At 48.7% G+C, this 20,837-nt stretch overlaps 1 protein-coding gene across 6 annotated transcripts in view; it reads left to right on the forward strand.

Annotated features, from left to right (window-relative positions):
- Nucleotides 1-20,837, forward strand: part of CRTC1 (CREB regulated transcription coactivator 1) — a 135,545-nt gene that overhangs the window by 105,655 nt on the left and 9,053 nt on the right. For 2 of the 6 annotated variants that reach the window (XM_069067227.1, XM_069067302.1), the window contains 6 exons: nt 520-740; nt 6,085-6,221; nt 8,611-8,913; nt 12,077-12,178; nt 18,998-19,084; nt 20,526-20,706. In XM_069067227.1, coding sequence (XP_068923328.1) covers nt 520-740; nt 6,085-6,221; nt 8,611-8,913; nt 12,077-12,178; nt 18,998-19,084; nt 20,526-20,706 — 1,031 coding nt within the window. The remainder of the gene's footprint in view (nt 1-519; nt 741-6,084; nt 6,222-8,610; nt 8,914-12,076; nt 12,179-18,997; nt 19,085-20,525; nt 20,707-20,837) is intronic. The other 4 variants (XM_069067328.1, XM_069067403.1, XM_069067368.1 and 1 more) reach the window with 3 other exon arrangements.

Raw genomic sequence — 20,837 nt, forward strand, 5'->3', positions numbered from 1 at the left:
TGCTAAAAAGAAATCTCTGAAAAAACATTCTATATAAGTGGCCACTAGCAACCACACTGAGCTACTCTACAGGTCTAACTGGGAAAAAAGTACAGCCTGCCTTTGGCCTAACATGAAAATATGCTCAAAGAAATGTTGTGTCTGGTAGTATTGCTATCATTTCTTACAGCTGATTCTTTTGTGACCCTATCTTATTTCAGTGTTGAAAAATTACCAGACTGAGAGTTGGGAGGCCTGGGGTCTAGCCCAGCTCTGCTGCTAATAGGCTTTATGACCTCAGGCAAAGGGCTTCAGTTCTCCTCTCCTTTGACTATTGGAGTTGGAGTAGACACTCCCTAAGACCTCTCCTCCCTCTGCCTTTCTGATTCCAAGGGCCCTTCTGGAGCTAACCCCTAGATTTCCAAAATGCAATGGTTCTAAAGTCTCTTTTGTATCAGGTCACGGAAGAAGAAAGCAATGACGGGCAGCCCTCAGTGCTCACTGTTGCTGTTCTCTGTGTGGTCTCTCCCTCTCCTTTAGCATCTTCCCGTCCACTGACCAGGAAAACACTACAACCCTAATTCCTGCTACCCATAACACAGGGGGCTCCCTCCCTGACCTGACGAATATCCATTTCCCTTCTCCTCTCCCAACCCCTCTGGATCCGGAGGAGTCCACATTTCCAGCCCTGAGCAGCTCCAACAGCACTGGCAACCTGGCAGCCAACCTGACCCACCTGGGCATCGGCACTGCCAGTCAGGGTAAGGGCTGGAACTGAGGGAAGCTTGCTGAAGGTGGGGGTCCTGAGCCGGGTGTACAGCATGGCTCTGGTGTCTGCTCAGGAGCTTAGGGCAGCAAAGTGAGGTGGGGGGGAGGGGAGAGGTGGGACAGGGATCCTGCTGAATGTGCATTTGTAGATGCAGGGTTGAAGGGTGTTCTACAGATGTGGGCGTTTTGATGTAATGTGCATCTGGAGAGAGTCGTTTAGATGTTAGTCGTTTGCTTGGAGCAACGACAGACCATTAGGCAGGTGAATATATCATCCCAGAAGCCTGTTGAAAGAGAGCTCTGGCCCTGAATTTTCACAGAACTTTCAAAGAAATCTCCAAGTCTGGAATTGCTCTATTGTTTTCTTGGAGAACAGGAGAGGTGACAGGCCTCTGCTCTGGTCAGCTCACATCTGCAGTACTGTGTTCAGTCTGGGTACCACATTTTATGAGGGATGTCGGCAAGCTGGAGCATGGCCAGAGGAAGCTTATCCAGAATGCAGAAGCAGCTCAGAACCAGGCCCTGTGAGGGTCAGCTAGAAGAACTAGGGATGTTGGTGCCTGGAGAGGGCATGACTTAGAGGGGCATTCTGTTGTCGTCTAATATTTGAAGGACTTCTGAGTGAAAGAAGGAGCAGATTTGTTCTGCTTAACCCTAGAAGGGAGACTTGGGATCCATGAGGTGGGGGCAGTTATAGGGAAGCATGTTGTGGAGGGAATTCCAGCTTCAGGGAGGGATTGGATGAGATGATCTCTGGGGGCTTTTCTTCCCTAAGAGTGTGTGACTTGGTGGAGAGATGGGACCTGCTTAACCTGAGAGCACACACGTGGGCCCAGATGTGACCCATAGAGAAGGTCCAAAGCTGGACTTGTTGCAGGGTAGCGGAGGCTGAGCTGTGCCAGCCGATTCTGTCCTGGGTTTTGGGGTGTGCACGCTGGAGCCTGAATATGTCTAAAACTTGCTTCTTTTCCTGAAGACAGAGCCTCCAAAGGCCTGGTGGTCCTCACCCTCTCATTTTGCCTGTCTGTGGTTCATCAGTGTGATGAGGACTTAGAGATTCTCCTTAGGACCAGGCTGAGCCTCAGGGGGTTTGAGTTCAGTACTCAGGTGCAGAGCATTTGTTGGTTGCTTTGCCTGGCTCATGAAAAATGACTGAACATGGAGTCAGAGGTTCTGAATTCAAATCCCTGTCCCACTTCTTAACTCTCTTTCTGACCTTGGACAAGTCTTTTCTTTTCTCTAAGCCTTGGTTTCCATATGCATTGGATGTTATGGTCTCTAAGGTGACATCCGTCGAGTACAAAGGGGCCCTTTCCCTTTTAGTGGCTGCCACGCAGGCCTGGAGGATGTGGAGAGCTTGATGAGAAGGGCTTTGCTAATTAGATGAACACATCACCCTCAGAGACAGGGCACCAGCCTCTGAACGTTCCTGGAGAGGTCTGTTAGCTCCCAGTCGAGGTGCTGTGCGTGAGGTCTGGAAGTCAGGGGGTTCACTCAGTCTCTTGGTCTCCTTCCGCAGACACCTTCTATTTTCTGTTCCTCGTTTTATCAGCTCAGATCTGCAGCAGCCTCCAGCAGGACTCATTCAGTGCCTTTGCCAGAGTGCCCTTGGCAATCCTTTCAAAGCACTCCCAAGGATAATGTACCTCCAAACTGTACTGAGTCTAAACAAATGGAGTAGAATATACACATATGAAAATAATAGACTTGAGAATGTTGCCTTGTACCTAGCAGGAGGACTCACACACTGAAGGGCGGCCTGGTTGTTAGCGTAAGGAGAGTAGAATCTCATAATGTTTGACATATGTTTGATTGTTTGTGCATTTGCCAGGGAGAACAGGTCACTTGGCAAGGTTTTTTGCATTTTAAATCAAGCAAGAGCTGCTGGCCTCTGGCACATACTGTACTTACCGCCCAGACCAGCCACTCAGGCCTTTGGACAACAAAGAAGAAAGAGGTCTGTGTCTCCTGGATGATGACTTAGCTCCTCTCTGGTTTCTGTCCTCATTTGTTGAAATCCTGCCCCCAGCTCCTCATCAGAAATGTAAAGGCTGTGAAATCTGCAGATTGGGAGTGGGTGGCGGGTGGGGAATGTTTAAAAACTAGAGGGTGGAAAGGTTCTCCTGGGCAGGGGAATGTTCTGGGTGGCCCCCTTGAACAAATGTTTTGTGCAGTTAAGCAGAGCAGATTTTGACTCACTACTCATTTAGTGTGTAGTGGAAAGAGGATTTGAAGTCAGAAGACATTGTCTGACCCTTGGGCAAGTCCCTTAGCCTCCGTAGGCCTCAGTCTCCCCATCTGTAAAGTGATCGGGTTGGATTGATCTCTCAGCTCCCTTCCAACCAGATCCCAGGGTCCTCCTGTCATCACTAGGACCCCTCTTTGTGTTTACCTTAGTCATCTTGCAGAGATAACATGAGTTATTACAGTGAATTCCAAGTTCAAGAACCTATCCCCTACATCTAAATTATAGTTCAGGTTGTTTTAGGAAGCATGTGAGGCTACATCAGCTTGGTTTGCAGCCCAGCATTTGGCCCCTGTCATTTTAGATACCTGTCTGGCTTCAAATATGAAGTCTTATTTTTTCTAGGCCCATTAGAGAGATAGTATGGTGCAATAGAAAGGGCTTCAGCCTGAGAATAAGGCAGCCTGGCTGGCTTCAGGTCGCAGCTCTTTCCTTACTTGCTGTGTGGCCCTCCCTAGGCAAAACATACCTCTTGTCTCAGCCTTAGTTTCTTGTGTGGAAAGTGAGAGTTGGACTTTGGTCTAGATCAGGGCTTCTTAATGTGGAGTCCCTGAACTTAAAAAAAAACAACATTTTAATATCTTTGTTTCAGAAGAATTGGTTTCCTTTTTACTTCTCTGTATTTTATACCTTTAAAAGCCTTATTTGGAGAATAAGTGGCTTCAATAAGTGGCAGACCTCCCCAAGTGGCCACGGGGGTCTCAGACACCAGTAAGGAGAAGAGGCCCTGCTCTAGATTCAGCCCTAAGGGGCCCTTTCAGCTGTGAAAATCCTCCAAAGAGCAGGGAACAGCAGGAAAGCAGCAGTGCTTGCATAGGAAATGGTCTTTTGTAGGCTCATTTGGGTGGCAGGAAGTATGGTGGAGTGGCACAGACAAAGCGTCAAGCATTTGAGACCTCCTGGCTGATGTAGGCCAGCTGCTCCCCTTCTCTCCAGCTCTGTGAGAGGAGAGGGCCTCGAAGGCCCTTCTGACCCTCCTGGCCCCACCATGGTCAGGTACCCAAAGGTGCTGGCATCCCTGTGTGTCAAGTGAGGAACACTATACCCGGGAGACGGTGAGCTCTTCGAGATTCCCAGAAGGCAGTGGGAAGCAGCAAGAGACAAACCATGCACTAGCACAGACTTTCAAGTGGTCACCAGGCCCGGGTCACTCTAGAACCTTCCCAGATTGATGGAGCCTCTGTTCTTCTGACAGAACTCTTGAGCAGGCAGTGTCCCTCCCATGTCACCTCACAAAGGGAGCCAGGTTTGACAGACATGCAGGGGAGCACTGGACGCTGAAGTCAGTGGCTGAAAGAGCACATCCAGAGCCTGGGTGTTCATTGAGGTGGGTGCCACATCGTGGACTGCTGTGGCTAAGATAGGTTGTTCCTGGCAACCTGCTCTTTGGTGATGATCCTCTTCTTACTCCAGGAAGCCAGTCCTCCTATAACAGCTCTCGAATCTGTTCCCTGGCTGGTGGGAGGAACTGAGAGAGTTTCAGGTACCAGAGTGTCATTTAGGTCTAGACCAGACATCCTGAAGTGAGGGCTCTGATTAAATAACAGAACAGTAAATAGTGAGGAGGATAAAAAAGAACTATAAAAAGCCCCGGATAGAGAGGTGTAAGGCAAAATCAACAATCCAGAAACAGGATACATGTTGACTTCAGCTATAGCTAACTGACAAAAGCACAGCCGAATGTAGCAGAGCTTGAGACAGATTTGGAAGGGATCAGAGATTTGGTTCTTAAAGAAACCTCATACACAGAGCAAAGCCATTCATACTTGTTTATTGTTTGTTCAGCTGCTGGGCCTGGATCAAGTCAGGAAGACTCATCTTCTTGAGTTTAAATCTGGCCTCAGATGCTTAGTAGCTGTGTGACCCTGGGCAAGTCATTTCACCCTGTTTGCCTCAGTTTCCTCATCTGTAAAATAAGCTAGAGAAGGAAATCTCAAACCATTCCAGTTTCTTTGCCACAGAAATCCCAAATGGGGTCATGCAGAGTCAAACACAGCTGAAACCACTTGACAACAGCACTGTTGTTGGTATTATTTTGCTAAACTGGAACGTTTTTTAATATGAAATTTAATCTTGTTTGTCAGTTTGCTTGTTTTGTTTGATGGATATTAAATTTATAATTTTTTTAAAAACCAAAGAAATTAAGGTTGCAGAGTAAAGCCTTGGATTTAGAGTTGGGGGCTCTGGGTTTGAGTCCAGGCTCTACTAGTTACTATCTATGTGGCCCTGGTCAAGGGTCTTATTTCCCTCAGCTATAAAAAGGGAGTGGGACTAGGTGTTCTCTCAGGTTTCCCCCCACCCCGGCTCCAGCTCTGATATTCTTAGTTCTAAGGGCCCTCTGAACCCTGATATCCTGTGTCCTAAGGGCCCTCTCAGCCTTGACATTCTGTCTTCTAAGGGCCCTCCCAGCTCTGATCCTGTGTTCTAAGGGCCCTCCCAACTCTGACATCCTGTGTCAGCTCTTTCATCCTGTATTGTAAGGGTGCCCCCCCAACTCTGATATTCTTAGTTCTGAGGGCCCTCCCAGCTCTGACATTTTGTGTTCTAAAGGCCTTCCTTGCTGACATTCTCTGTTCTAAGTGCCCTCTCAGATCTGTCATTCTTTGAAGTTGTACTGTTGTTTACTATCATTTAATACTTTTCATGTACTCTGAGGATGACTGGACCTTTCTAGGTTCTGTAATTTGGTAATGTCCTTGTGGGGAATCTTTGCATGATTCATGTTTCCAACAGAGGTTTGGAGTACATGGTCTCTGCAGGTCTTTCCATCTCTGTGATTCAGTGATTCTCTGGCTCTTGGAGCTTTGAATGGAGTATCACTGATGTCAAGGTGCCTTTGCCCTTATCACTGCCCAATCCCAGGGACTCTCTTGTCCCCAGAAGATCTTGGGCCCCTGAACTACTCAGCCAGCATAGGAGCCAGTCACAGGGTCCATTGTGCTGGTCTAGTTGCTGGAAGGTTTTAATTTTATTTTTAACTGGAGGGGGTGGGATATGAGCTGTAGGGATCCCACCAGGACCCATGTTCACCAGAATGAATCCAGGAGAGCTCAGGGCCCTGGCCCACGAGCTGGCTGCTTCTTGAATTTCAGGCATGTTGGCGACTCCAGGTTCCTCCCAACAGCACCGTCAGCCAGCGGTCAGCCCCCTGTCCCTGAATGCAGACTCAAGACGGCAGCAGAGCCAGCAGATGTCTCCCACACTCTCCCCTCTGTCGCCAATCACTCAGGTACATGGGAGCACATTTGTTATTCTGCCTGATTTGGGTTGTCTGCGTTTGTGTTTGACCCCAGCTTCGGGGGCACCAGTGAGGTGTAATGGAGAGAGCCCTGGACTGGGAAGTCAGAGACCCCGAGGGCTAGCTCTGCTGCTTGCAAACCTCATTAAACTGCCTTTGAACCTCAGTTTCCTCATCTGTAGAATGGGCATAATAACACTTGTACTTGCAGGGCTTTTGTGGTGATAGTGCTGGTAAAACCAATACCAGAGGAAGAATGAAAGCTGTTATTCATTGCATAGTTATTAAGTACCTTCAGGGTGCCCTGTCCCTGTCCTGTGGGGACATCTTGGTGTCCTAGGAGATGACCTGGACTTAGCATCAGTAGTGCTGGATTCTAATCTCAGCCTGTCTACATCTCCTTCTGCCTCCCCCAAGGCCTCAGTCATTGCATCCTAAAAGCTATATAAATGTGAGCTTTCTGTAAAATGGGAGTAATGGACTAGTTAATCTCCAAGGTCCCTCCCAGCCCCAGCATCCCAGGATTCCCCATAATCCTTCTGGCTTCAAATTTTAAACACCCCTCTCTCTTCACACAAGCGTGTAACTGCTGCCCGCTCCCAGGTGCGCCCTGGGGTGGCCACAGGCACATTTGAGCACGCCCTTGTGCCACGGCACATGTGTCAGGAAGCCTTTACTAATGGCAGCGGCGGCTGGTGCCAGCAGGCTGCCAGGCGGCAGTGAGCTCTGCCGATTGGCGCAGCCTCCTCTCCTACATCTCTGCCGAGTTATGTGAGTCATTGGCGCTGACCTCAAGCAGCCCTCTACGTACAAGAAACTCAAGAGTTCGGTCCCCTCCGATTGACAAGTGGAGAGAAGTAAATGTCTTGCTTGTGTTTATCCAGCTAGCATCCAAGGCGAGCCTGGCCATGAGGCCAAGCCATCCCACATGTGCACAATAGGTGCACTGACCATCTTAATAACCTGCATTGTTTGGTGCTTTACAGCTCACAAAACGATTTCCTCATTGTAGGCCTGTCTAAGCCAATAATATTGATAATGATTTAGATATACGTAGTCACCTCTGATTGCAGTATGCTTTTCATGGATTTTCTCATTTGATCTTCACCCAAAACTATGAGGTGAAATTAGTATTCTCATTTTTCAGATGGGAAAACTGAGGTCCTGTCACATTTGAATTTGGAATGCATTGTGGGATTGTCTTTTCTCAGTGGTTCTTTTGGCTGACATCATGTGGCCATGCCCCAGCAAGCCTGAAGTGTCATTGAAACCAAAAGAGAGAAGCTTTGTATAGTGGAGAAAATGCTGACCTTGGTGCCAGGAAGCCCTGAGTTCAAATCCTGCCTCTGATATTTAGTGGTTTTATGACTCTCAGCTGACTCTCTGCAGCTTTAAGCCTCTGTTTCCTTATCCATAAAATGAGAGGGTGAGACCCAATGATAGCTAAGGTTCTTTTCAGCTTTCAAGTCTTTGATCCCAATGAGCGGCTCCCCAGTCAGACCCTGGAAAACAAGGAGGGGAGGTGCATAGCAGCAAAGACCTATATGTGGACTAGTCCTAATAAGTCCTGGATAGAAACTGCACTGTCAGGCCCTGAGTCAAACCAGGCCTCAGGAAAGAGCTTAGTCAGGACTAAGACTCGAGTGCCCCAAAGGAGTGAGGAAACTGGGCATCAGAGGTGCTTCAGCAGACACCTTTTGGTCAAGGCTCTGACCCATAATGACAACTGCTGTCTTTTCTCGAGAGCCCTTCCCTCATAGCCCCTGGGGAGGAGAGTCGCACCCCAGGCCTTGTTTTACAGAAGAAGAAGAAGGCCCAGATAGCTTGTCTCATGGCTAGTGAGTGCAGGCCTCTAGCACTGATATCAAGGCCTAGCTGCTAGTAGATGGTGAATCAGAAAACCCAGGTCATCTGCTTAGCAGCTGAGTGACTTTGGGTGAGTCATTTCCCTTCTTGGGGGCCTCAGTTTTCTCCTTTGTTTTAAAAAAAAGAAGCGTTGTTTGCCTGACCGACCTCATAGGTGTTGTGAAGGTCAGAGGACAGGATGGAAAGGGCTCTGTCCAAGGTGAGGTGCTTTAGAACTATGAACTGTGATCGCTGTTGTTATTGTCCATGCCATTTTACAGATGATGACATTGGCGTCTGCAGATAATGCCCATTCCATTGGGCTTGTTGACTCACAGACAAGTGGCAGACAGAAAGTTCACATTCCTCCCAGCTTTGGAGATCAGCTAGTCAGCCCAGAATCACATACATTGTGTGTGGATTGGATTTGAAAGGTGCTCACTTGCCCTCACTTCCCTGCCCATTGTTGTAGTTAGTGGATGCTCTTGGAGGAACAGTTTGACATCTTTTGCCATCTTGTGCCTCCCCTTCTCAGGCTGTGGCTATGGATGCCCTGTCTCTGGAGCAGCAGCTTCCATACTCCTTTTTCACTCAAGCAAGTTCCCAGCAGCAGCCGCCGCCGCCACAACAACAGCAGCCGCAGCAGCAGCAGCCGCAGCCGCAACCACAGCAGCCCCAGGTGCCAAGCAGCCTCTCCCAGACCACCCCCTTAATGCCGAGCTCGGGTTTACAGCGGGGGCCACCACTTCCCCCTCTCTCGGTCACAGTACCATCTACTATCCCCCAGTCCCCTCCAGGCAACCAGGCCCAGCCGTCGATGGGAATAGACATCACCTCGGTAAGTTTGTGGTGCTGCAGATAGTAAAAGAGGTCATTGTCTGCAGCTGGGATGGGTGGAGGGCAGCTGGGACCTTGGAGCTGGGAGGAAATGGAGCTCTGTGCATATAGACTTGGACGGATGAGAGCCTTCCTCTGCCGTCTGCAGAGCCAAACTGGCTTCTCAGCGTGGCAGAGCTGCATGTGTGCGTTAAGCTTCTTAACACTTCCTTTGGGTGTGTCAGAAGAAGTGTGATTTTGTGGGGCTGGGTTCTCCTTCCCTTGGTGCACATGGGGGTCCTTGTGTGACCTCATAGACATCCTATGATGCCTCAGGCCATCCTTGAGAGGCTGTATACAAGCCCCAGCCAGCTGAGTTCTCTGCCGCAAGCACATGACCAATTGCTAGGCCCCTCGGGGCCTCCAGGAGTTTGCACTCCAAATGGGAAGGTGGAACATAGGCCACCTGGGCTGCTGTGTGCCAGCGGCTTCTTGAAGAGGCTAGCCAAAGGGGGAGGCCACTCAGGTGGGGGTGAGGGACGTCAGGGGAGCAAAGAAGGTGCTTATCAGAGCTAGCAAATGCAGTCAGATCCCTCTGGGTATGGGGCTGGCCTGCTTCATGTGCTGTACGTCAGCGACTGCAGAGCAGAATTGATCAAAGCTCAGAGCTCATTAGAATGTGCTGTTTGTGATCAATTGTGGCTGCTGAGTGAGGAATGGCTCTTAAAGTTTGTCAAGTTCCTAATTTTAAACACAGTGAATCACTACTATGTGTCTGATAATGACAACTTCTTAAAATTAACTTGGAGTATTCTTCCTGGCTCCGCAGCATCTAAACAGTTGTCAGACATTAGCACTGGCCTGCCATTGCACTGAATAGGCAGACAGGTCAGCGTCAGGGTCTGGGCTGCCATCTCCAGAGAGGGACCCGTTAGCATGGCGTTTTCTTTGTAAGGAAGGGCAAGCTTCCAAGCATCAGCACAGAGGAAAGCTAAGGGCTGCCTCAGGTGCCCGGAGCTTTCCTGAAAGCATCAGGTAGAAGGAGCTTAGCAAGGAAAGGAGAGACCGAATATGGGAGGGAGCAAGCTTTCCAACTACAGTGCAAAATCTGAGTCCTCTTCTTTGGCTAAATGTCCTACAAGAGAAGACTAGAAGTACATTTCTTCACCTTGGGGTGCCCACCAAAACTTGAGGGTTTGACTGGAACTTGGTGCTGTGCCCCATTTCTTCCCATCATAGGACTCGTTTGTTCTCCATTGTCCTCAATGGGAAGGCAAATGACAAATAAGTGGTAGAGTGACCACCGTGGCTTCTTGGGTAGCTCCAGAGAGAGACAGGAGTGAGGAGAGCGGCCTTTTTCCCTTGGCGAGAGAGGCCACCGTTTCCCACGAATTCTCTAACCGGGGGGGCCATCATTGCTTTGGCCAGCCCGGGAAGAGAAGGGCCCAAGAAAGGGAGGATCCCTCCACCAACAGAGAACGTGGATTTGGATACCAAAGAGAAAAAAATAACAGGACCAGTCTGAACCTGCACACTGACCCTTCCTAGCTGTGAATTTTTGCACAATCAAATCCAAATGTTCTCTACTGACTTTCAGTCTTTTCACACATAAAAAAAGGCAAACCCTGGAAATTCCAAGCCTTCGAGTTTTCATTTTCAAGTAATGGAAATGATATAGAGATAGGGATAGAGTTTGAACCTGCAATTTCATTGGCATAAGGAGCTCCCAAATAAGCAAACTCCCACTTCCAACACAGGCCAGCGCTTCTGCGACTTAAGAGTTTTAGTTACCTAGGGTTTGCCCAGGGTCACATAGCCCACATATGTCCAAGGTACAACTTGAATCCATATCTTAACAAGATCTGCTCTCTGCCTCTTGTGGAGATGATAATAGGAGTCAAGCTGTGGCATTTTCAAGTAGCTTGCCCCGGATCTCTGAATGAGACTTCTCCCTGGCTGCTTCAGGGTCCCACTGCAGTAACACTAAAGAGAGCATCAGGTCCTCAGGCATTTCTGTCACAGGCTTCTGATAGGGAGCTCTTCTCATCTGGAGCAGTCCCAGAAAGGGACTTTGAGGAGCTCTCCTGCCCACTTAATTAATGCTGATTACTGTTTCCCACTGAGTGGGCTTGCTCCCACATGGTATGTTATTGTCTTCTAGGAAGACATACATGGATGTAGTCGGATTCCCTGTAGGACTTCCCATTTGCAAATAAATCATTTGCACCTGAATTCCCAATACAGTGTCTTAGAAGAGTGCCTCAGGATGGTTGGGTATCTCCTAAGGAATGCTTCTTCCTGGGTACCTTGGAACCCTTATTCACAGTAGCCTCCAAGAGAATGTAAGAAATCATTTTGTCCCTAGGCCCATCACCTAAGTCTAACTTACTCTGTGTTTGAATAACCTAGCCACCTAACTACTGACCATGACCTCTGCTAGAGAAAAGGGATCTTTATAAAAAAGGATGTCAAAGGAGCAGGTTAACATGTGGCTGAGTATAAAGGGTGGAATTTTCAAAGCACTGTCAGTATAGCCTCTAGGTGGGAAGGGGGTTGGAAGGCTTTGGAGTTAGTATGTATTAAACAAATTAAAAGAGATGTGTATATCTGTTTGGACTTGCTGTGGTTCTCAGACTGGGGCTTGAGACCAAACCTGTCTTTGAAGCAGAGAGGGGTGGGAAAAGCAGAATGGGGCAGGGAGGGGCCGGGATAGATGAGAAGTGAAAAGTACTGAGAGTTTGGACCGTCCCCAGCTTCTCTTGGCCAGCAGGCTGTATACACAGTAGAACCCCTTTATGATCTAGTATCGGTGATATCACTCTGATTCCTACTTTGTAGCCAGATGTGTTACAGCTCTGTCAGGCTTCTTTTTAGCACTGTTCTGAGAGGATGTGTGAAGACAGCCGAATTTGTGTAGCCAGAAAATAAAGTGATGATGGGGTTCTACTGTCCTGAATGAGCCACGTAAAGACCATGGTCTTTGAAAACCTGCACTGACCATCGGAGACCTCCAGTGAGCTCAAGTCCAGCCTGTGGTGGGTGAGCCCAGGGCTCCTGCTCGCCATGACAGCTGCATCAACCCAGCTTAGAATTGCTGATGATCGTTTCCAGCTGTGCACCAATAAGTATATAACCTTTCAACCTTCCATCGATCCCATGGTCTTTAATTCTGTGTTGTTCTGTAGGGTTCACTCCAGCAGTACCGCAGTAATGCTGGCTCCCCAGCCAACCAGTCTCCCACCTCTCCTGTCTCCAATCAAGGCTTCTCTCCTGGCAGCTCCCCTCAAGTAAGGGACTCTGTGCTTCCACAAGCCTTGCTTCTTGTCTCCAGTGTGTCCATTGCCAACCCATGGTCACTCACTGTCACTGTCTGTGCCTCATGCTTCACTGATGTCTCATCCTGTCTGGTCCCACTCAGATACAGAATGTTGCACTCCTTTTCCTTCACTGGGAGAAGGTGCTCTGGCTGGCTGACCAGGGTTCTCTGTCCTCTGGGAGAACTTCTCAGACCTATGCCTCATCTAAGGTCATTCATGCTAAGACAAACCAATAACAGCTGAATGGGGAAGTGTTTGCTTGGGATTGTGACAAGGATGATATCAAAGCTAGTGTCTGTCATCATATCAGAATGATAGTGTCTTAGTTCTAGAACATAGAATGTACATCTGGAAGGGCCCTTCGCTCCTGTCACCAGGGCCAGGGAGACGAGGTTTTTGTTCTTGTGTTCTCTGATGATGCCCCTAAGTCCTATGGTGTCCGTGATATTGTTGGCTCTAGGGATCTTACAAATGACATTGACTTACAGTGTGGGGTGTGAAAGGAATGTCGAGATTTGTAACTTGGTTGTATTAGTCAAGACCGTTTTCATGTTTCTACCCTTTCTACAACCACCACACAACCCAGTCGTTATCCTTGCAGCTGCCAGCCAGCTTGAACCTCCCAAACCTGTTCTGTCCTATTGACTAACTGTTGCACAATTGAGGCCTCTGGGATTTTAGTAGAGGAGGCTTCATGGTCTGAATCGATCCCAGAAAGGCTGAAGATGAGGAAGTCCCCTGCTTGTCTCTCCTGTGTCCTGTCAGACACAACCCCTGAGGGAGGACAGGTGAGGCGAGGCTGGAGGTATCAGGTCCTTTGGGTGTCCCATCATCACGGGACAGTAAAAACAGAGTCACTGTCCCCATTTGTTATCTAAGGAAATGGAGACCACAGAACCAAGAAGTGGCAGAGCTGAGGTGTAGCTCAGGTCTCAGGACTCTGGTATAGCTTCCGTCCCTAGGTGCCAATGCTTCTGTTAGCGGTGAGCTCTGAAGCCTGGCACCCCACTGCCTGCCTCATGGGCCCATGGGCCTGCTCTTCTAGACTTGGCCATTTTCTCTGACCCCTGTTGCCATCATCCAAAAGGTTCCCATGGCTCTAAGGATACACTTTCCTTTGGACCAATCTCATCTTGGGATTTTATTAACAAGGGAGTAGTAATTAATTACCATGACTAGCCCCCGTGTACAAAGTCCTTTATAATGCATAAAATGCTCTTTTTATAATAAGCCTGTTGGGGTCCGCATCATTGGAGGGAACTTCTAGATTGATGGTATCACCCATCCATTGGAATAGTTTTTATAAAAGCCACATGAATTAGACAGGTCAGGGATGTTATCTGCACTTGATAGGTGAGAAGAGCTTCAGATACAGAGAGCTAAACTTTGTGAGCTGGTCAAGAGAAAAGCTAGAGCTACTGGAGAATTAGGTTAGGCAGGGGTTAGCTCTGCAGGGTGCAGGGATCCTGGAGCACCCACAGGGCATCTGCCCATGCCTGCCTGGTTGTCTCTAATGCTCATCAAACCTGCACTCCCACTCCCAGGCCCGCCTTTGGGTCTGCTCTGATGACTGCCTCGTGGCCATTGGCCACGGCATTTTCAGGACCCCAGAAAGGTCTCCCTCCTTTTCAGGATTCAGCTTCTGGATCCCAGCTTTCAATTCTTGGGAGGCTTGTAAGCAGTATAGACAATCAGGGAACGCCCTCAGTGTCACGCTGGTCCTGGTTTTCCATCTCTATCTCTCTCACCTGGGGTATGTCCCAGCAATAGACCGGAATAGTGCATTACCATAAGCATTTCCTATGGTACTAATGGACCCTGCCTGCCTTTTTTTTTTTTCCTGAATAGCTCCTTGTCTAAGAGCCTATTGACATTAAAACTCTTCAACTTTGCTGTGTTTGGCTCTGTTTCCCATCAGGCCAGGCCAATTTAGCAAGGTCTATCTAGACTGGCATTGTTGTTGGCTGTTGAGATTGAAACTCTACAACTTTTTTATGTTTGGCTCTTATTTCCCATGGCCAACCAGAAAAAAGAGTAGAATCTTCTCCTTTCCACCTCAAGAGAATGCAGTAGAACATTCTTCTGCCATTGCTCATCAGGTAGACGGTCACTGTTTGGGAAGCCCAGTGTCAGTATTGTCCAAACCTAGGATGAAATAGGTAGGGTGGTATGCTTCTAGTGTCCTCTCACTCCTCCAGCACCCATTCTCTGTCTCCAACAAAACCATTCAGAAGGTTTCAGCCCCTTCCTGGGGATTCCTGGAAAGGCTATTGATTAGCCCCAAGGGATGACTCTACTGATGGACTTTAAGACCCTGTTACATGTGGATAGTCCGAATAGGGGAGCTTCCAACTCCTCTTTACCTCATGCAAAGACATGAGTTCACCCTCCATCAGGTCAGAAGGCCTACCCTGACTGGGCCCCTTGTCTCCCTACCTCCAGTCCCTTACTACCTGCCTTTGACTATCTCTTTAACCCCTCCACCAGAATGTAGGAAGGGCACCTATGGAAACCTGACCTAATACTCGTGCCTAGTCAGTGGTTAGCGATAGAGTCATTCTTGAAAACTGGAAGATTACCACCCATTAGGTGCGTATGACTTAAGAGGTTTCATTGGAAAGAGTGGTTTGGCCCAGGGCTGTCCAGACAATACCTAATAGCCATCATTTTCTCTGGTGGGCCGTGGGATGGCTCCACACCAGTCGTGGTCCTCCCTCCAGTTTTTCTTAAGGGTTTGGACTGAGCATGACTACTTTAGAGCATCCTTATCTGACGTGGCCACTCCTTTAGGGAAATGACATCTCCCTGTTCCAAGCCTTCTGTCTCTTACAGATGGACACATACATGGGGGTATGCCTTTAAGTAGGCTATTTGTCTCTCTCCATTTTGTTTGCTGGTTATGTTCTTTCCTGACATCTACTTCTCACCTGGAAGGGACTTTACCATCAAAAACCTCTGTATGGTGTTGGTCAGCCTGATGTCTGTATAGCCTTCCATTAACTGAACCCTCTGTGTTCTTACTGGTATGGAATTCTTTCTAACCCTTTATCCTGATCTCTTGGAAAGTTATACTTAGAGAAAGAGGAGGGCAATGGGAAATTTCCCTGGGAAATGCGGTGCATCCGTCCATTGCCATGCCTTTAGACAAGAAGCTCAGGGTAGCTTTCTTCTCTGAGCTGGAAGGGGCCTTAGACTTCAAGACATTGGAGTTAGATGGTAGCTTAGGGCTTCTCTAGTTCAACCCACATTTTCTAGATGAGAAAATTCTGGCCCAGAGAGGAAGATTGATTTCCCCAGGGTCACTCATTTGGTTAGTGGCAGAGCCAGGGCTAGAACCCCCTGACTCTCCAGACCTTCCCTGTAGTGCTCTTTTGTGCTCCAAAGATTGCAAGCCCAAGGTGGAAATGATTTTGAGTTGTTTTAGCAACTGTCCACTTGACTTCTGATACTTGGGCCCGGGGGCACTACCTGAGGTAGTGAGATGTCAGCCTGAACTCTCTTGGGGTTGTCCCCATGCAGTTAACTTCTTGCCATAATATGCAAAGCCATGCTTTGTACCTCATGCTTCTGATTTACTACAAAGAGTAAATGTGTGAAGGTCAAGAGCCTCCTTGTTGGCTCCCATCCTTCCTAACTAGCGGTGAATAAACATCATGGCAGAGCCAGGACTCCTCTTGACCCCTGTTTTTCTGAGGAGGAGCTACTTTCACCAAGGCCCCAAACTCCCAGGGTCAGCCTTCTCCAGTGCTGAAGCCAGGCCTTCCTGTCAGCTGGCTCCCACTCTCTCCAATCTTCTATGCTCAGTCTGTTTGCTGAGCCTGTAGAATTTTGCATGGAGGAAAGCCAGTCCCAGAACCCTTCGAAAAGAAAAGTTATCTGGTCCCAGTTGCCTCTGATGTTTGTACTTGGTGATGGCAAAGGTTGGGAATGACCATAGGTTAAGGTGGGATGAACTTATATCTTAGAAGAGGATAAGTCAAACTCTGTTGGGAGGTAGGTCCTTGTAATTAGGGTTAAAGACAACAACAAAAAGCAGGCTCTGACTAGAGGGTGAGGGTAGAGAAATACCTCATAGCTAAGCTCCCACCCCCAACCTTTCTTGCCTCTCCTGCCCACTTGGGGTAGCTAGTGGCTTCTGCTTTAACCCCTTCCTGATCTGGTCTGCTTCCTCTTGTCTCCGTACTTGGCTCTAGCCTCTCCTTCATGTCCCAACATCTCCTGATCAATTTGGATCAGTTCCCTGATAGTTAAGAGCATTGTGCCAGTTGCTGGACCAGATACAGAGCAGCTGACTCACAGACCTGACATCCAATGCCTGTCCCCCTTAGTGCCTTTGGAATATTTAACAAAAATGAGATGAAGGCTGAGCTCAGCCCAGGTCGCCCAGCGACCATGATTGGGATTCCCTTTCTCTGCCCCTTCCTCCTGAAGAAAACCATCTTAGAGACAGAACAAAAGGATGGTCAGAATGGCTGCTCCTTCCAGGTGGGGCCAGCCACTGGGCTTTCCTGTCTTTTCATATAGTCCCGAAAGCTCTGAGCTGAATGGGCCCTGCAGTGCCACCCATCCCTGCTGAACAGGACGGTGCTTTCTGTGGTGTCCCTAACAACTGCAGGTGAGATCCTGGAAAGTCATCTCAGGTGGGATTGAGATGTAGGTTCTAGGCAGTGACCCTGGGCTAATATATGGAATGACTTGGCAAATTGTAAACTATTATTAGCCATTATGAACCTGGAAATAGATGAAAAAGAAGAAAAATCTCTTGGAATCCTAAGCTTTTGGAGCTGCACGCTGCCTCAGACATCTTCCAGTCCAACTTTTTCTTCTTACAAATCAGCAGCAGGCTGAGGCTCAGGAAACAGAGACTTGCTCAAGGTTTCACACCTAGTAAGTGGTAGAGCAAGGATTTGAACCCAGGTCTTTTCCCTTTAGATCCAGTTCCCTTTCCTGGGGCATTCTGCAGCAGCTTGGCTTGCACAGCCCTGTACACATCTGAGTTTAGCTTGAGAAGGTGTCATCCTAAGGTTCCCCGGTGATCTCTCTCAGAAGGTCCTTCACCCAGGCCTTTTGAATAGCACCCCTAGCCCAGCACCTCCTGGCTTAGAGATCCCACTGTTATTATTTCCTGGGTCATCTGTGTAGACATTTTATATTCTGGGGAACCACTACCATTCAGCCCCTACCCACCCAGAGAGCACCTGGATCCAGCCTTTCTGGCTCAGCCTTGGCCTGCTTTGATGATCAGGACGTGAGTTGTTTTTCTCCAAACCATGGGTCTCCGAGCATGGTGTGGGCGTCCTTCAGCAGGCTCGGCTTGTTGGGAGACAGATTTCTTTTCTCTTGTTTTAATAGCTCTGTAAAAGTAGGTGTTTTGCTAGTTTTACATCGACTCCCTCTTATAAAGAACTGTTGGAAGATTTGTAAGAGACATTCGTGGAGAATTCTGGCTGACAGAGGGGGGGGGGCATGTGTGGTGTGTGTGTGTGTGTGTGTGTGTATGTACACACACATGCACACGAGCACCCTGGGGGGAGCATTCTGGAAGGAAGTTTGCTGCATGTTTTCCTAGCCCTTGTTCGATGAGGTGACTCCATGGTCTCCAGCTCTATGCCTGTGTCCTACATTTGAGCAGAGGGACTCCTCTGGTGGCCACAGTGTCTTGCTGGACCATTGTGTGTTCACACTCCCTAGGCAGACGATGGTTACTAAAGTTTATTTATATCCTGATCATTGAAGGCAGAATTCTCTTCTCTGTGCCTTGGTTGGATTTCATTCAGTTTAACTGGGAATTTGTCCGAGTCCACCAAGGGAGACAGGTAAAGGAGAGTTTTGTAAACATCAGAGCCTTCTCTACTGGAAGAGACCGACTGTCTTTGGAAGTCGTGAACTCCCCATGGCTGGAGTTCCTTGGGCTTATCAGGGGTGTCGTGGAGGGAGCTCCTCCAGCCTCAGGTCTAGGATTTTAGGAGGTCAGAAGCCATGTTGGCATCTACCCTTACAGGCTCCTAGGCCCACTCTCTCTAGAACTCCCATCTTAATGCAGAGGACGGGAGGAGGAGGAGCCACATGAGCCCATCAGCTTGTGGGGTAGGCCTTGAAGTGAGAGGGACAGGCTGGTAACCAGTGGCATAGTTTGAATAAGGAATTTCCTGCAAAATCAGAAATTATGGAAATGGCAAAGTTGCTCCTGAGTGGCTGAGCTTGGCCTTCGCATCATTGTTTGTCTGTTTCTGTCCTTGACGTGTCCTGTACATTTTGGGTAGTTGAGGTTTAGGAGCCTCTAGGCTTTCCTTCCTGGAATCCCAGGCAGCCAGGCTGTTCTGGCAGGAGCACGTGTGGACACGTGCACTTTCTGGGCCAGTGTCACAGCCGTTAATTGTTGTCAGAGGAACGGCCTTGCCTGAGGCAGCCGGGAGGTTAGGTGTGACTTGCTCGTCTTCTCGGGGCCCACCTCTGCAGAAAGGATGGGGAGCCTTGCTGTTTGCCCCAGGGGGACGTGGCTCTCTCCACATTACCAGTTACAGCACTCTGCTGGTTGTACTTTTAGTGGAGAACAAACTCATCCCCAGTAGGATGTAAGCTCCTCGAGGGACCGTTTTGTTTCTGTCTTTTGTCGTGGCCATAGTCAGGCCAGCAGCCAGTGTCTAAAAAGTCTGAGCCTTGTTGGTTAGGGCGACTGAGCCGAGCATGGAGCAGAGCTGCTCTGAGTGGCTTCAGCAGCCTGCCACCTCTCTGTGGCCCGCTAGATATGGGGGATCTCACAACAGCAGGACTCTCTTTTATCTGCAGCACTCTTCCGTCCTGGGCAGCGTCTTTGGGGACTCCTTTTATGATCAGCAGATGACAGCAAGGCAGGCTAATGCCCTGTCCCATCAGGTGAGCCCTGTAAGCTTCCTGCTTAGAATGGCATGTCCACTTCTCCTGGCTACCAGAGTGGGCCACTTTCTGCTTCCCTCTGTGGCTGTGGCCACTCTCCTTGTACCACAGGGTCTGATCCCAGCCTCCAGGTCCTTTTTTCTCCAACCAGTGAACTCTGGCATTTCACTTAGGAAAATCGCCATGTGAAATGGAAGTTTTTACAGCCAGAAGAAGGACCTTTGAAATCACCTAGCCTAACAGGGAAGCCCTTACAGGTTTAGTGACTTGCTCAGGGTCACAAACTATGGATGGAGTAGCAGGATCAGTATTAGAACCCAGGTTTCCTGAATCCCAGGTCAAGACTCTTTCTAACACATCGTATTAGGTCATATGGAAGCCTTTCTCAGCAGGCTTCTCATAGGAAAGAGTATGAGGTTGGGATTAAGGGGAGGTAGAGGACCTGGGCTTCTCTGCTTTGGGACTCAGTATTCTACTCTATAAAATGCAGACCTTGGACCTCTGAGGTCCCTCTGCTCGATCTGTGCTCCTATGATCTTTTGACCTCTTTGGGTCTCAGTTCCCTCATCTGTCAAATAAAAGATCATTCTTGATGGCCTATGAGGGCCCTCCACTTCACTGATATCAGAGTTGACCTGCTGAATGTGGCAAAGAGACTCCTTACTCTCTGACACAGAATCCAAGGGCCTGGGTTCAAGTGCTGGCTCTGTCATGGTATAGCTTTGTGACTGTGGGTGAGTCATTTAACCCAAGCTGAGTGAGTTCTAGTTCCTTATCTGCAAAGTGGATTTGGATTCCTGCTCACTTCAGGGGTACACTGTGAAGTGTCAAGGGAGGCAGTGTCTGAGAAGTGCTTCGTAAAGAAGAAAGGTGAGAAAGGAGGCTGTTGGTTAGAATCGCAACTCAGAGGCCTCCAGGGGCAACAGGCACCATTTGGGTGGTTTTTGTTTCACTCCTTCAGGCAAATAGCACCCCATTTCTGCACCTTGTCCTCCAAGGTTAATGAGAGAACAAAAGAAAGGAGAAGAGTCAGAACCGCAAATCAGAAGGCATCACTGTCTGTAGATATGATAAGCATGTCTGCCTTTGTGCCAGCTTGAGTCGAGATGGCAGAGAACAAGGCTTTGCCAATGCCCTAAGGCAATGCCTTTCCTCCTCTGGAAAAAGCTTAGCAGACTCTCTCCTAAGATTATTTGCAGTTCTTTAAAAATGCCAGCAGGAGCCATCATCATTCATTCATTCATTCATTCATTCAACAAGCATTTAACCCACTTGAATTGGATGGAAAAAGACATGGGTAAAGAGTCCAGAAATCAGTTAGGGCATGTATTTGCTTGTCCTCTGGAGATGAATTGTATGCACAGTCTGAGCTGGACATGGTAGCAGGATCCTCTGGCCTGATGTGGTTGGGGTAATGCTTGGTTTGTGCTTTGATCTTCAGCTGGAACAGTTTAATATGATTGAAAACGCTATCAGCTCTAACAGCCTCTACAGCCCCTGCTCCACACTTAACTACTCCCAGGCTGCCATGATGGGACTGACAGGGAGTCACAGCAGCCTTCAGGATGCACAGCAGCTAAACTACTCAAGCCACGGAAACATCCCCAACATCATCCTTACAGGTAAGATTCTCCCTCTCCCTGTAGAACCTGGGGCCAGACTTCTACAGCTCTCCTTTCTTTCTCTGCTGTTGCTAGCCATCATCAGCACCATCACCTCCCCACCCAGCAGCACCAGCACCTTCCCCCCCCCC

Source organism: Petaurus breviceps, unplaced genomic scaffold (assembly GCF_028583685.1).
Source record: "Petaurus breviceps papuanus isolate PSGF00001 unplaced genomic scaffold, PetGlider_PUasm1.0 108, whole genome shotgun sequence".
In the NCBI taxonomy this organism is placed as follows: domain Eukaryota; kingdom Metazoa; phylum Chordata; class Mammalia; order Diprotodontia; family Petauridae; genus Petaurus; species Petaurus breviceps.